This window comes from Trichomonas vaginalis, chromosome I (assembly GCF_026262505.1).
Source record: "Trichomonas vaginalis G3 chromosome I, whole genome shotgun sequence".
Classification (NCBI taxonomy): Eukaryota; Parabasalia; order Trichomonadida; family Trichomonadidae; genus Trichomonas; species Trichomonas vaginalis.
Window position 1 is genome coordinate 10,598,614 of NC_067203.1, and position 16,757 is coordinate 10,615,370.

The window sequence follows — 16,757 nt, forward strand, 5'->3', positions numbered from 1 at the left end:
TTTGGTCCATTCAATTTCACCGACCTATCAAGAATATCCTCTATGCTGATCTAAATCTTAAAATCTGGATGATTTTATTCAATTTCTCCCTCCTCTCAATCAAATTTTTTATTAGTTCACTTCAAGATGCTATTATATGGACTTTTCTTTGTTGGTCTTGCTCAACAAACGGAAATAATTTATGATGATATGACATTCCTCATATCCAATGAATCATCCACTGCTACATTTGTTGATTGCAGCAAAACAATTGTACAGGTCCCTTCACAGATTACTTACAATAAAGCAACATATACTGTGGATACAATAGCAGCACGAACTATGCCAAGTACTATACAAATTACCTTACCAAATACAATCAAGGGCGTGAACATGGTTAAATGCTCGGCAATCAGTATTATTTTTATTGATGATGGCATTGAGAATATAGGAGATGAATGGTTTTCGAATATTAGATCTACATTTAATATAACTTTACCAAATTCGGTCAAAACTATCGGCAATAGAGTTTTTCAGAATAGCAATGTAGAATATGTTATGTATGGTTCTCAACTTACTAAAATACAGACAGATGCTTTTAATTCTTCTTCAATTAAGCAGTTAATCCCACAATCAGAAAGCAATATCCAAGAAATCGAACAATCTGCATTCAATGACTGCAGAAAACTTGTTAAAATCGACAATATCATACAAAAATTGACCGTTATTAATGATCTTACATTTAATAACTGCGTTTCTCTTAACGGATCACTTAAATTACCAGAACAGTTAACAAGTATTGGAAAGCAATCATTTATGTATACAAAGTTTAGCGAAATAACATATGGTCCAAATCTCAATAAAATTGATGACAAATCTTTTTCATTTTCAAGTTTAGTTGAGATCAAACCATATGGTGACAACAATATCCAAGAAATCGGAAGTAATGTTTTCGAAGAATGCAGAAAATTAACAAATGCTTTCTCATTATTACAAAAAGTTACAAAAATTTCAGGAGGAATTTTCAAGAATTGCGTTGTTTTAGCAGGCGATCTCGAATTACCAGAAACAGTTGAGACAATTGAATCAGAAGCCTTTTATAAGACAGCAATTACAAAAGTCACTTTTGGAAATAATTTGACATCAATTGGTTCTTATTCATTTTGTTTTACAAAGATTTCAGACTTTTTACCAAGAAATGAAAGCAAGTTGGCACAAATCGGAGATGCTGCTTTCTCTCGCTGCTACTCTTTATCAAAGATACCAGATGTAATCTTTAATTTACCAAAATGGTCACCTCACTTATTTGCATATTGTAAAAATTTGACATCTGACATTTTATATCCAAAAAGTTTGACAGAACTTGGAGATTTTTGCTTCCAAGGCACGAACATTTTGTCATTCAAACCAAAAGGAGTTAATAATCTCCAGACAATAGGAGCTGGCGTTTTCATGGATTGTTCTAAATTACAAAACAGTTTCGAAATCTTCGAAAAACTGACAGAAATTCCTTCTCAAATTTTCATGAATTGTTCAAAGATAAACGGAACTTTGACATTACATGAAAACATCACAAAATTTGGTAATTCTTCATTCAGCAAAACTAGTTTAGATACAGTTAAATTTAATGAAAAATTAACTGAAGTCGGATCATCATGTTTTGCATATTCAACAATCAAAGAATTTTCACCAATAAACAACAAGAATTCCATCCAAACAATTGGAGAAAAGGCATTCTACCAATGCCAGAAATTGTCTGATATCAGTTTCATTGCAAACTTAGAAACAATTCCTGAGAGAATGTTTTCAGGAGCTAACAATTTGCCAAGTGAACTCGAAATTCCTGATAAAATTACAAAAATCGGAGGTTTCGCATTTTTGAGTTGCAAATCAATTAAAAAAGTGACATTTAGTCAACAACTCACTTCACTTTCTGATGGTGTTTTCCAAGGATCATCAATAGAAACATTTACACCAAGAAATACAAACAATTTAGTTGAAATCGGAAAACAATGCTTCTCTTATTCAAAAATTAGTGATATTTCATTTTTGACAAACTTTAAAAACATTTCTGACATGGCATTTTACTATTGCTTGAATTTGAATATCTCTGTTACTTTATCTGATACTGTTGAAATGATTGGGGAAAAATCATTTTCTAATTCTAAAATAACATCAATTGTTTTTGGAAAGAATTTGAATACAATTGGAGATGAATGCTTTGCATCTTCTGCAATTCAATCAGTTTCATTCAAGTCAACTAATAATTTACAAAACTTTGGAATCTCAATTTTCAAAGATTGTAAAAATTTGACAAATGGTTTTGAAATTTTCGAGAAAAGTGACATAATTCCTGACTTCACTTTTTACTATTGCATCTCATTGAATGATGTCACATTACCAAATACAATCACAAAGATTGGCGTTTCGTCATTCGAAAAAACTAAATTTAAGACATTTACTTATGGTGAAAAACTTCAAAACATTGATACAAATGCATTCAGATATTCCGAATTATCTGAAATTAAATGCAGCTCAGCGAATAATGTTTCAGAAATTGGACAAGGAGCATTCAGTTTTTGCCTGAATTTAGAGAATATCAATGACTTGCTTGAGAATGTATTAGTCATTAATCCTCTCACATTCTATAATTGTTCTAAATTAAGTACAGACTTGATTTTGCATTGCAAATCAATCGGATATTCTGCATTCCAATCCACAAGTATCCAATCTGTTAAGTTTGACAGTTCATTAGAGAACATTAGCGATTTCAGCTTTGCTAATTCAGCATTGACAGTTTTCTCCAATAACGACGTCGAATCAAACATCAAATACATCAAGAATTCAGCATTTTTGGGCTGCCAAAAACTGACAATTAGTTTAGATGACATCAAAAATGTTTTAGAATTAGGAAGATTCGCTTTCAAAGGCTGCCAAAAACTAACTATTCCTAAACTTCCTGAAAATCTAAAATCAATTGGTGATGAAGCATTTTCATTCACAAATATGGAAACTTTGAAAGAATTGAACTTACAAAAGATTGAAAAAATTGGCAGACAAGTTTTCAAGAACTGCAACATTAAAGATATTTCAATTGAAACTGATCAAAGAAGTATAGATTTCAATAACTTATTTGCAAATTGCAAAGATATGAAGTCAAAGGTTAACTTAGCTTATGATAATAATTTGACAGTAAATAAGAACATATTTAATATGTTCAAGAAAGCAGAACTCGTAATTTCTCCAAAATCAAATGATGACAAAACAGTTGTCACTTTTGAAGAAAATGCTGCTGCTCAATCATCAGTTCAGAAAGTCATAGTTACAGCAAATACTGTTAATATAATGAGTGGAGCATTCAATAATACATTACAAATCAACAGTTTTACTGTTGATTGCCAATCATTGTTAGTTTCAGAAAGTAGTTTTGGTTCTTCATCAATTCAAAAGTTTGAAATGAAGAAAGAAGCAACTGAAATCAAATTGAAGAACTCATGCTTCAAATCTTCTAAAATCAATGCATTTGATTTCAAAGGAAAGATCGCTGAATTAGGAGATTATTCATTCTATAACTGCAAAGAAATGAAAGGAGATTTAGTAATTGATGGTCCATTGACAAAAATTGGACAATCTTGCTTCGAAGATTGTTCATCATTAGATGGAAAATTAGACTTGAAGACGGATAGTTTAGTTGAAATCGGATGCTTCTGTTTCAAGAACTGCAACTTCAATTGCCAATTAAAGTTACCAATGAGCGTTGAAAAAATTGGAATATCTGTTTTCGAAAACTTGAAATTGTTGAATGGCGAAGTTGTTATTCCTGTGAAAATAACTAATATTTCAAGAGGAATGTTCTCTGGATGTTCTAAGATTACTAACTTTGTTTTACCACAAAATCTCAAGTCAATTGAGAATTATGCATTCACTAATTGCGAATCATGGAAATCTTCAATTAATTTGTCGAAATCATTGGTTTATTTAGGTGATTTCGCTTTCGAAAATTGTTCCCAATTAAATGGAATTTTGAGAATTCCTGCAAATGTTTCTTTTGTTGGTTACCATTGTTTCTTCAATTGCAAAGGATTCAAGAGAGTTTATCTCGATACATTCCATGTTTCAGTTGGTAAGAAAGCTTTCGGAGGAATGAGTTTCGATTGTATTTCTAATTTGCCTGTAAACTGTTCAAAGAAATACTCAAAAGATTCTGTTTGTTATGATACAAACTCAAAGAGCCATTTCACACAGTACACAACATATTGCGAGGACTGTGACCAATTTGACAGAGCTCAGAAGATTTCCAAGGCATATCCATTATTCATTTGTGTAATTGTTGTTATAATGATAGGAACTCTGTTTGTTTTGTACAATTTGTCAGGAAGGAGAAGGAAGGACAAACAGAGAATCAGAGATATCACAAGGAATGCTGTTCAAAGTAATGAAGTCGATTCTGAACAGATACCAATCGCAATCCAGAAGGAGTTAGTCCATCACCCACCTTTGTTCATTGGGCGCAAAACAACTTGGATCATCATTTGTAGAGCAATTGAAGCTGCTAATCCAAATATCGGTTATAGAGGAAAGATTGCTGACAAAGCTTTACAAGGAGTTAAATTCACTTCATTCTGCACAAGACTGAAACTCAACTTATGCATGTGCCTCGTTAAGGATGAAGCATTATATGAAAAGTCTGGCTTACTTGAGAGTCCTCTCTTATCTGAGTCATCAGCAAAATCAATGATTTAAATAAAGTTTAATCAACAATTTGATTTTTTATTATTTTTTAAAAATTATATGCTTATTGCATTTTTAACAGGATTGAACAGCATTTGGAGGGGGTACTCGGTGATAAAATTTGAATGATTATATGGAATATATAAGTGTGTGTGAATTAGTTTACCTATATTATTAAAGATAAAGGCATTAGTGAAAATGGTCTGAAGAATTTTGGGTGATAGGTTGCAAAAAATCAAAATATGTTCTTTTTTGTAAAGTTTAATTCATGTAACAAACATTGCAATCTCTTAATGGTATGCTAATTCTTTGTTTGCTCGAGAATCTTGGTTAAAATCAAAGATTATCGTCCCTCCTCTCAAATTTGGATTTTTTATATTTTTGACATATAAATCCTCCTTTTTAATTAATGATACCTATCTTAATTCTTCAATTAATGGATGTGAACCAAGCAAGTATTCATTATGAAAAACTTATGGAGGAATACAAAGAATATATTAAAACATTTGATTCAATATATAAAATAGATTCTGATGAAATAAACTCAACAATAGGATTGTATAAGAAAATTAAAGACAACTTAATTGATTCCGGATATATAACACCACAGAGGATCATTGACATTTTAAGTCTCCTTGGAATGAATAGATTACGTTATCGTCATGCATACTTAGAATTAATAAAGAGATTGTTTGAAGAATATCCATGTGAAACCACTTATGAAACATTACTTCTTTTTTCAACTGATAGAAATCTGGCAGACACACATTATTTGGCAATAATAAATGATGCCGTTGAAGCATTACTAGAATCCATGAATAGAGGAAGTCATGATCTCCAACATTTGCTTTATAGATGTTGTGCTGATGGAGCAATTAATTGTTTCAAGTTATTAATAACAAATTTTGATGTGAATATTACCAAAGACTGTCTAGATATTTCATTTTTTAGTAACAATCAATTCATCATAAATGAATGTTTGAAAGAACAAAAACCGGATTTAGGCACAATGGCAGCTGCGATTGAATCTCATAATATCGATAATCTTTTTAAATTGATGAATGAATACAATATAAGTATTAAGCCAGGTATGACTGCTCATTACTATAACCTTCATGCTTTATTTCTTTACTTCAATCAAACTAATGATATCAACTCGTGTTTTGCATTTTCCCCTGCTTTTGGTATTCTATCTCTTTGTAAATACTTGCATTTGCATGGCGCAAATATTAACTACAAAAATGTAGATGATGAAAACGCTCTTATTGTTGCAGCTGTGGAAAATAAAACAGATATTTCAGAATATCTAGTTCTGAATGGAATCGATATTAATGTGATAAATGGAAAATTTGGATCTGCATTAAATATTTCCTTGAATAGGAACAATACTGAATTGGTGGAGTTACTTGTTTCGCATGGGGCTGATATTAACTTTACTATTCAAAATATTTTCACACCACTTCAGTATGGGGCCTTATTTAATAATAAAAAAGTTGTTGAAACTCTAATTTCGCATGGTGCAAATATAAATGACAAGACGACTGAAAGTGGTCGCACAGCTATTCATTATACCGCGCTATTTAATCTTATAGAAATGGAACAATTTCTTATTTCACGTGGCGCAAACATCAAAATAACAGACAAATATGGAAATAATGCTATTGTTTGGGCATTATTATATAATTACAAATATTATTTGAATTATCGTCTAGAAATATTCCCTATTTATTTTAAAGATTCTTTTAAATTTGAAAGCAATAACAAAGATTTGATTGAACTTCTGATTTCAAATGGTGTAAACGTCAATGCAAAAAATATTCATGGAAATACTCCTCTTCATATAGCAGCATTATTTTCCAATGTGGAAAGCGCTGAAATATTAATATCTCATGGTGCCGAAATAAATTCTCTAAATAAAAATGGTCAGACACCTCTCGATATTGCTATTATGCGTTCCAAAAATGAATATGAACGTTTTATCAAGCTACATCAAAATGAAACGAATTTAAAGAGGGAAAATGGCCAAAAATTGTTCGATTCTTTGCCGGAGAACGACATGGAAGTTCTCTTAAAGTTACATGGTGGAAAATCTAATTCTATCGGTAATTCAATAGCAGTTGATGACCTAAATGTACTAGGTGAGTTCATCCGTTTGAGACCTACCGAATACGTGTTAGATGCTAAGAAATGCATAATATTAATAAGTAGTTTCATTTTATTGATAATTTTGTATCGAAAAATAACTAATCGTTATATTTCTATGTTTGTCAAAGCATTAATATGGATAATTTCAGTAATCATTTTAGACGTTATATACTTCTTTTACAACGATCATTGGGGGACATGAAAGGAAAAATAACGATAAGTCAATATTCTATGATTTGGATGTAAAAACATACTTTTTTTTTGAGCAAAATTTTGTTTACAAAAATTTTACATAACTTCTGACAATGGGAATTTCATCATCCACTGTTTCTGACAGTGAAATTTCCTCAATAGTAGGAAATGAGAAATTCTGGTCAGACATGGAATCAAATTCTCAATCCAGATTTCAGCAAATTTCAGAGGAAATCATTTCAAAATCAAATAATTGCAAATATTACTTAATTTTTTCAAAAGGTAGGCCATCACCACCAAAAGTAATTTCAAATAAGCACATTTACATATGTTTTATCACGAAAAATCCAAAAACAATTCAACCACTTCAGTATAATATTTCAGATTACAAAGGAGAGCGTTATATTACAATCAGTTTGGATGAGTCATCTTACTTCAACATCAATAGCTATGTGAATAAAACCAGATTTTTCCTAAACACAGACGATTTTCTCCAAAGAGTTTGCACTTTAGCAAACAACTACGATGATATTCTAAATCAATTTATAACTAATGCTTCGAAAGAAATTACAATAGATATTCCAAAAGTAAATTATGCACAACCAACTCCGTCGAATTTCGAGTTTAGAGATATGAATTACGAATCAGCATCAGAAAATTCCTCAATACTACAGAAAAATATCCTTTCGAACATTAAAAACCAAGATATTAAACCAATCGAATTACAAAACTTAGAAATATCATCCAGTTTTGCTGATCCTATTCCAGAAGATGATGAACAACAAATACTCAAGCCAAAAACAAAGAAAACGCGAAAATCAAAAAATCAAGCCAGATCCGTCAATCTTCCGAATAAAAAGATATATCCCGAACCAGAAGTACAAATAGGCGTATTAGATGCAAAATCTACTAAGATAAACGATTTATCTCCACTTTTAGTACCTCCACAATCTCAAATCACGACATTTAACCCTCCAAAGCATAAAGATTCGATAAAACTTACACCTGATCAATCATCATTCATGGATAAGATGTCAGTTACTAAATCTCACATTGGAAGTATCATAGATATTCGAGATGTTGGTGAAGAACCGTTTGAAAACCCAATAATTATCGAAAACATCGAAACGCCGCGATTGAGAAAGAAATCTCCACAAAAACAAGAAGAAATTCAATCTCCTGAAATAAATAATATTGATTCAATTGATGAAATCATGATTCAGACCCTTTCTGATATACCAAATGCAGATTTAATGAAGTTGGAGAAGGAAGAACGAAGAAATAAGATAATTAAAGATCTTGATAATTTGGTTACATTAACTGATGAAGGAATCATTGATAAAAGGAATCATAGAAACAAGAATGATGATACAAGTGAGAACATTGACCTTACAGATGCAACAAATAAACTTCAGGACCAAATGATTTTCCAACCTCCTGACATATTGAATTATTCTTCAATAGACATGTCAATAAAAGAAGACAAGAAGGCGAAAAAGAAGATTGTTGGTTCATATCTCAATAAAAGAAGGAAAGGAAAAAATAATAATATTTCTTTAGATGCAAGAAGTCGAAAACAAGCAGATGATATGAATAAATCACTTGAGAAAGCATTGTATGATGATGCAAAAAGCAGAAAATCAAAAACTTCGTTCAAATCAAGAAAGAATTTTTATGAAAGTGGAGGAGAAGACGTAGAAATCGAAGATAAAGACGAAATAGATGATATAATGTCTGTAAAATCCATTAAATACCATGTAAACACTTCAACATCCAAAGGAACTTCATTAAAATCTAAAAAGAAAACAGAAAAAGTGACAAATTCAAGTGATGACGATGAAGATTCTGATGATTTTGAGTTAACAGAGAAAGACATTTCTGTATCAAGGAAGAGACCAACATCATCAACAAATACTTCATTACAATCAAGAAAAACAGGTTATAAAACAGGAAATTTCGAACCAGACACAAAATCATTGAAATCAAGAAAATCAGCTTTAAAATACAACAAATACTCAGCAGCTCTTGAAGAAGAAAGTTCTGATGAAGAGAATAACTCATTCAGAACAAAGCCAAACAATGTTGCTTTCGAAGAAGCAGACAATGAAATGGATACATTAAAAACAAAATCATTAAGAAAATCACCAAGATCAAGAAGATCAAAATACGACCAAGATGATGATTTTTCAATGAAATCAAAGTCAAAAACAAAAAATAACGATGATTTTGATGAAAACTTATCAAGAACATCTCTTAGATCAAAATCAAAAATAAAATCAAGAAATGAAGAAATTGATGATGATTTGTCACTTAAATCTAAATCAAAAATAAAATCAAGAAATGATGAAATTGATGATGATTTATCTCTTAAATCAAAGTCATCAAGAAGAGTATTTAATGATGAAATGACATTCGGAGATAATACAATAAAAACTCGTTCGCAAAATTACAAAAACAATGATTATGAATCAAAATCTTATTCAATGAGAACAAAACAAACAAAAGACAAAAGAGATTTTGATGGATCAATGATGGATGATTCTTTATTATCTGTTATTAATGAACAAGTTGAATCTATTGCTGATGATGAGAACGAAATGAGATCAAGAGTTTCAACATCTCGTCGTCAAACATCATCATTATCAAATAACACATTGAAATCAAGAGTTTATAGAGAACACAACAGAGAATCAAATGATGATGATTACGAAATAGAAGATGAAACAATTAGATCTAAAGTAAATAGAACAGGAACAGAAGATGCAGATAATGAAGAACAATCATTGTTAACACGAAGAAATAATGAAAGATATTTCAATCCTCAGCAAAATGAATCTGATGATGAAACATTAATTTCGAAATTAAATGAACAAGTTGAATCTCTTTCTGGAGATGATGATGAATCATTAATATCTAGATCAAAAGTACATCATAGTAGAACTAAAGATGTAAGTGAGATGGATACAATAAACACAAAACAAACTAAATCACAAATGTCAAATAATGTTTCTCAAACTTTGTCATTCCAAACTAAACAAAATCCAAAGAATTTTCAAAAAGGTGACACAACAACAACAGAAAAATCATTGATTTCAAGGATTAGATCACAATTAGATTCATCTGATGATGATAGAGAAGATGATACAACATTGAATACTAATTTAAGTAGATCTGCAATGAAATATTCACAAACAAATGATCAAGAATCAATTTTGTCAAGAAATTTGTCAAAACAAATGACAAATTCAACACAAACTAATTCTAAATCATTTGGATCTAAGCTATATAGACCAAATCCAATCCAGAAAACAGAAGAATCATCAACAAATGATACTTTGATATCAAGAATCAGACAAAATTTGGATACAGATGATTCCGAAGATTTTGATGAAACATTGATATCAAAGAGACAATCAACAATGAGAGATAATACTAATTCACAATCAGTTTCACAGACAATTAACTCAAGAAGACCAACAACAAGGTCAGGAACTGAATTCGATGCTGATGAATCAACAATGAAAACATTTATGATGAATAATTTAGAAAGAAATGATTCTTCACAGCCAAACACAATTTATACACAAGAATTGGCAAATACAAGCAGATATTCAACAACAGATGATGATGAAATGTCAACAAAGGATAAACAAACTCGTAGTTCGTCATCTTCTTTGGCTGATTTGACAACTTTACAGAGTGAAAGATTTTCAAGACAAATTTCATCAAACAGCGACTCAGATTTACCTAATTTACATACACTAGGTGCAGAAAGATCCAGTTCTAGTTCATTATCTGATGTTTCCGATGAAGATTTGGTTTCTTTGAACAAAATGAGACAAAAATATGCTTCAATCACAAAATCCGAATTGAATTCAATACAAACAAATAAAAGATCTGAAATGAGACAAACTCTTGGATCTACATCAACAACAAACAACACAATAGCATCGGAAAAAATGTCATTTAGTAACAGATCATCATCAAACCCTGAAAATAAAACTGATTTGTCAACAAGAATGAATTCAACTTATTCTTCTGACAGTGAATCAATGATGGATTCGATTGTTTCAGAAGCGAAAAGAAATAAAAACAACAAGAGCAGAACAACAGAAGAATTTACTGTTGAAACAATTCAAGGAGAAAAACAAAATAGAACATATTCATCAATGATGGATAATTCTATAAATAGTAATGTTAATTCTCATTCTTCTAGATCTAAAAATGCTTCAACAATCCCATCAACAATGATGACAGAAGAACAAAGTATTTATTCAACATCAGAAAGTGAAATGTCAGAAAGTTTGGTTTCTGAAGGAAAAAGGAAACAAAATCAAAGAGAAAGAACTTCAGAATCAATTATTATGCAATCAAATCTTTCTAAAGTATTTGATACTCCTTCAAATTCTAAAACATCTGAAGGAATTTCTATTAACTCTAAATATTATAATCAAAAATCATCCCAAAATTCCAATTCTACAATTGGATCATCACAAATGACAACTAATTTTGAGAGTGAATCAGAATCTTCTTCTCTAAGTCAAATGGATTCATTAGATTCCAAGTTTGGTCGTAAAAAGAGAAAACAAACTGAAACAGAAACAATTGATTTACAATCAAATCTTGGAAATTCATCATCAGAAATGCCAAAGAGTTCAACAACATCTACAGGAATTTCTGTTCATTCTTTGAATTACAATAACAGATCAATGAATTCCAAGACAAATGAAGGATCAACAATCCAAGATACAATGATGACAAGAGATGAATCAGAGAGTTTATCTAATTCAGAAAGTCAAATGGATTCATTAGAATCAGAAGTAGCAAAGAGAAAGAAGAAAGAAACAACACAAACTGAAGAATTTACAGTTGATTCAAGATCTGGATTATTATTCTCTGAAAAATCTAAATCTAAAACAAGTGAAGGAATGTCAATTAATTCATTGTTACCTTCACATAAATCTACATCAACAATGAATGCAAGTGAGTTATCAAAGGAATCAACAATTAAAACATTCACTGATGAAGATGAATCAACATATGTTTCTGGATTAAGTTCTTTGAGTGATTTGGAAAGTTTGACATCAGAAAGGCCAAGACAAAAGAAGAATAAGAAAGATGAATCATCAACATCAATTAAAATGAAAACACAAGATATTTCTTTTTCAGAAGGAAAAATCAATTCAACTTCTGGATTATCTATGTCTGTTTCTAATATTTCTGAGAATTTAAAGACAGAAAACTTCAATAAAACAGAAGAAATGTCACAAAGAACGTTTAATTCTGTTAAAACAAGAGTTTTCGATCAAGAATCATCAACTTCCGAATCAACAATGGATGATTTGAACTCAGAAATGAGACCAAAGAAGAATAAAAATGATGAACAAAGCTCATCAGATATCAAATCATTACAAACTAATAATGAAATTATGTTTTCTGACAATCCATCACACGTTTCTGATTCAACTGTCAGTCAATCAAATGTTTCAAAGAATGATTTAAGTTCTGAATCAACAGAAACTGACAGAGAATCAATTTATTCAAGGAAAGATTTGAGATTTATTCCAGATACATCAGGATCAACATTAGATACATTGGCATCAAGAATTGATGAACAATCAGAGTCAACACAATCAGATATCAAATCATTACAATCAAAGAAAATCAAGAGATTTCCAAATCAAAACCAAATCTCAAGTTCAGAGACTTCTGATTCGATTTCTAACCTTTCTAGTCGTGTTACAACTGAAGGAGATACATCCGTTGGTCCATCAATTGAATCAAGAATGTATATTCCTGTTGATACAACAACAGATTCAATGTCAATGAACTCGAATTTGGATTCAAGATTTGATGAATCACAAAGTGATGTTTTCATGTCAGATGTCAAATCAATTAATTCTAGAAGAAATAGGAATGAAAAACAAAGACAAAATTCCGAAACATCTGAATCGAAATCATTCACTTTGATGTCAGGAAGAAATGATGCATCAGAATCAACAACATCATCAGGAACAGACATGAAATCACAAATGATTAAACCATTGGAAGACGGATCAACAATTTCTGAAATTGGATCAAGATTAGATTCTAAAACAGTTTCACAAACAAATGAAGATAAATCAATTAATTCAAAGATTAATAGATTCAAGGATAATGATATTTCTGTTTCTGATGAATCAATGGACAGATCAAACAAGTCTCATTTATTCGATTCTGATTCAAACACTGATGAAATGTCATCTTCCATTGATTCTAAGATTTCCAAAGTTGTTATTCGTCAAAATTCTTCTCAATCACAATCAAGAGAATCAGAAACAAGTGATACATTATCCACAAAACACCATGATCATTCATATGATGATGTTTTAACTCCAGGAAGTTCATTAATGACTGAAAACATTAATGCAAAAGAAAGAGATTTAGATTTATCAAATAGACCAAATTCCGAAACAACAACAGAAAATATTTCATTGACAACTGATAGATCATCAACAGTTAATGTACAAGAATCAACAATTAAAATGACATCTAAAATGGAAGAACAAAAAGAAAGAGATCTTGGAGTTTCTGAATCAGTTATTTTATCAACAAAAACAGATTCAACATTATCTGATACAAAGAAGTCCATGAAATCATTACAAACACGCGAATCAATAACAGATCCATCCAAAAAATCATTCTCCAAGTCATCAAACATCAATTCTCTTTCAACAGAAAAAGGATCATCGCAATATGAAGAAATTTCTGATTCAACAATCAATATGAATTCCAAAATGGAAAACAAGCCAGAATCACCAACAAAGGATGATCAGTCATTGACAACTGATAATAGTTCTAATTTATCAAGTATTTCTGATTTAGAATCTTTGGCTTCTGAAGTTACATTAAGAAGAAGAAAAGTTCCTTTGTCATCATCAAGTGATGTTAATACTTTACAAACACAAAAAGATGAAGAATCATTAAATTCAGAATCAACTATTTCTGAGTTACATTCTCAATACGAAAAGAATGATAACAAACAATCGAATACTTCTGTTTCATTTAATTTGACAACAGATAATTCGACAACAATTGATTCTGATTCTAAATTAGAGTCATTAGTTTCAGAAGTATCGAGAAAGAATCTTCAAAACAAGTCTTCAAACATTGAATCATCAATCAACACAAAGAAAGGTTCAACAATTTCTTTCACTGATTCAATTGGAGACATAATTTCTCATGTAACAGCAAGAAATAAATCAGAAAGTTATTCTTCATCATCTGTTAAATTAACAACAAATGATTCTTCAAATTCACAAATCACTTCAGAAGGAACATTCTCTGCCTTGCAAACAGAAGGAATTGTTCCTCCAGCAAAAGAAGGAGACTCTGTTACAGGAGACTTAGTTTCAAGAGGATTTGATCCATCAACATTAAGTCCAACATGTCAATCAATTATTTCTATGATCAAAGCAAGAAGTAATGAAGGTTCCAATTCATCAACAATTAACTTGACGACAGAAAATGATTATACATCAATGTTAACTGATGAACAATTAGAATCATTGGCGACATCGAATCATTTCAAGAAACATCGCCATCAAAAATCAGATTCAACTTCATCAAATGTCAAATCATTGCAATCAAAGAAAGATGACAAATCCGATTTTTCTTCATCATTTAATTCCAATCTTAGATCAAGGAATTATGTCTTAGAAAGTGAAGCAACAATGGATGAAGAAACAGATCAATTCTCAACAAGACCCAGCACCACAAAGTCTACTAAATCAACATCGTTCTCTATTAAATCCAATTCATTTACTTCTAAAGATGGAGATAGTGTTTCAAACATTGATTCATTACAAACTAAAGATTTAGTTTCAGATTCAAATGATTCAAAGTTACAATCAATAAGAACTAAAATGGAATCAAGTAGATCAGAACCAACACAATCATCATCAATGAACATTTTCTCGGAACAATTTACTCAATCAAATGATTCATTACCATCAGAGTTATCAAAGAAATTGGATAGAATGGTTGAAAGAAAGAGAGAAAAACAGAAACAAATAGAAATGAATGAAAACCAAATCGTTAGAGCTGATCAAGCAATGCTTTTAGTTGAATCTTCTGAGTCAAAGGAATCATCAACTATATGGAAATCTTCATTACAAACACAAGATGATGGAAAACATATGGATTCATCATCAAATGTTAATTCTTTGGTTTCAGTCGCTTTGATAAATGAAGATGATTTAACAACAGAAAATGACATTTCTCTTAAAGAGAAAAGTGATGCAAATCTTAAACATCTTGATAGTTATTCTTATGATTCTTCTTATGAATCATCTCCACCTCCTTATCCTGATTCTATTTCTGTTGATACATCTAAAAATAGAAACAACAATAAGTTCCATTTCAATCTTTCAAGTGATATTTCCAAACTTAGTGAAAGTGATGTAAACACTGAAGAAATTCTTAAGAAACAAGCTGCTTATCAAGAAATTATTCGCGAAAGAAATGCAGAAATGTTATGGGATTCTTCAGATATTCCTCAAATTGGTACATCAATAAGAAATGATCCAAATCTCTTTTCATGCGGTTGGAGATTTGATTCACAAGAATTATCATTAACAAGAATTGATTTGACTTCAAGTCATACATCAGAAAGCGTTCCTATAGAACTTCATTCGGAATTAATGATTGGTAAAGAAAGAGATGTTTCTAACTCAGCAAATGAGAGTTCATCGATTTCAATAAATTCAAACAGAGTTGATGAATTAACATCTTCCGACATGGAATCTTTAATGAGTGAAGTTGCTTTAAAGAACAAAAAGCAAAAGCAAAAAGATCAAAAAGAAATGAAACCTTTAAAGAACAGTCCTGATTCAATTGAATCAGAGCAAAAAGAACTTTCTGAGTTGTCATCAATAAGTAACAGTGCTTCATCAATGAGCCATGAAAAATCAGTCCATGAAGCACCTCCTGATATTGAATCAAGTGATTTATCTGCAAGAGATTTGATGTTACATTTCAAACCAAAAGAATCAGAATCTTCATCATTTAAACTCAAATCTGAAATTGGTTCAAACAAAAATAATGAATCAGAAGTAATCTCTGATACAATGAGTTTGAACTCAAAGAGAGTTGATGAAATGACTTCTTCTGACATGGAATCATTAATGAGTGAAGTTGCTTTAAAGAACAAACAACAAAAGAAGAATCAAGAAATCAAAGAATCAAAGAAAGCTAAAGATATTCCGACATCAATTGTTTCTGAAGCCAAAGATTTGTCAGAATTAGATTCTTTGACACAAAGTGCTTCATCAGTTAGTGAAAACAAATCAAAGCATGAGCAAGAGAATTCTATGGAAAGCAGTTCAATTAATGTTATTCCAAGAAACAGACAAGTTAAAGCTGATAAATCTCAGTCATCTTCATATAAATTAGAGTCAGAAAAGTTCAAACCAAAAGAATCAAGTTCAGAAGATGAAAGTACAACGTTGACATTAAACTCTGACAGATATGATAATTCATTTGAATCATCAGATATCAGTTCATTAATGTCAGAAGTTGCTCAAAAGAAGACGAAATTAGTTCAAGAAAAAGACACCAAACAAAGTAACAAACAAAAAGCAGAACCAATGTCAATCCAATCTGATGCAAAAGTTTTATCTGAATTATCTTCACAGAGTCAATCGGTTTCATCATTTAGCCAAGAGAATTCT

General features: G+C 30.5%; 3 protein-coding genes across 3 annotated transcripts; all 3 read left to right on the forward strand.

Annotated features, from left to right (window-relative positions):
* Nucleotides 1-119: 119 nt before the first annotated feature.
* TVAGG3_0964490 (leucine-rich repeats (6 copies)-containing protein) lies at nucleotides 120-4,739 on the forward strand (the record flags this gene model as incomplete). The annotated part of the gene is made up of 1 exon (XM_001325411.2): nucleotides 127-4,722. The coding sequence occupies one exon, from the start codon at nucleotides 127-129 to the stop codon at nucleotides 4,720-4,722; it is 4,596 nt and encodes a 1,531-aa protein (XP_001325446.1).
* Nucleotides 4,740-5,110: 371 nt separating this feature from the next.
* TVAGG3_0964500 (spectrin binding) lies at nucleotides 5,111-7,431 on the forward strand (the record flags this gene model as incomplete). Its single annotated transcript, XM_001325410.2, has 1 exon — nucleotides 5,147-7,057. One exon carries the CDS (start codon nucleotides 5,147-5,149, stop codon nucleotides 7,055-7,057), a length of 1,911 nt encoding a protein of 636 aa, XP_001325445.1.
* Nucleotides 7,432-7,679: 248 nt separating this feature from the next.
* On the forward strand, nucleotides 7,680-12,160 carry TVAGG3_0964510 (uncharacterized protein; the record flags this gene model as incomplete). The annotated part of the gene is made up of 1 exon (XM_051253528.1): nucleotides 7,680-12,160. A coding segment is annotated over one exon (4,481 nt), but the record flags the coding sequence as incomplete, so codon positions are not given.
* Between the last annotated feature and the right edge of the window lie 4,597 nt (nucleotides 12,161-16,757).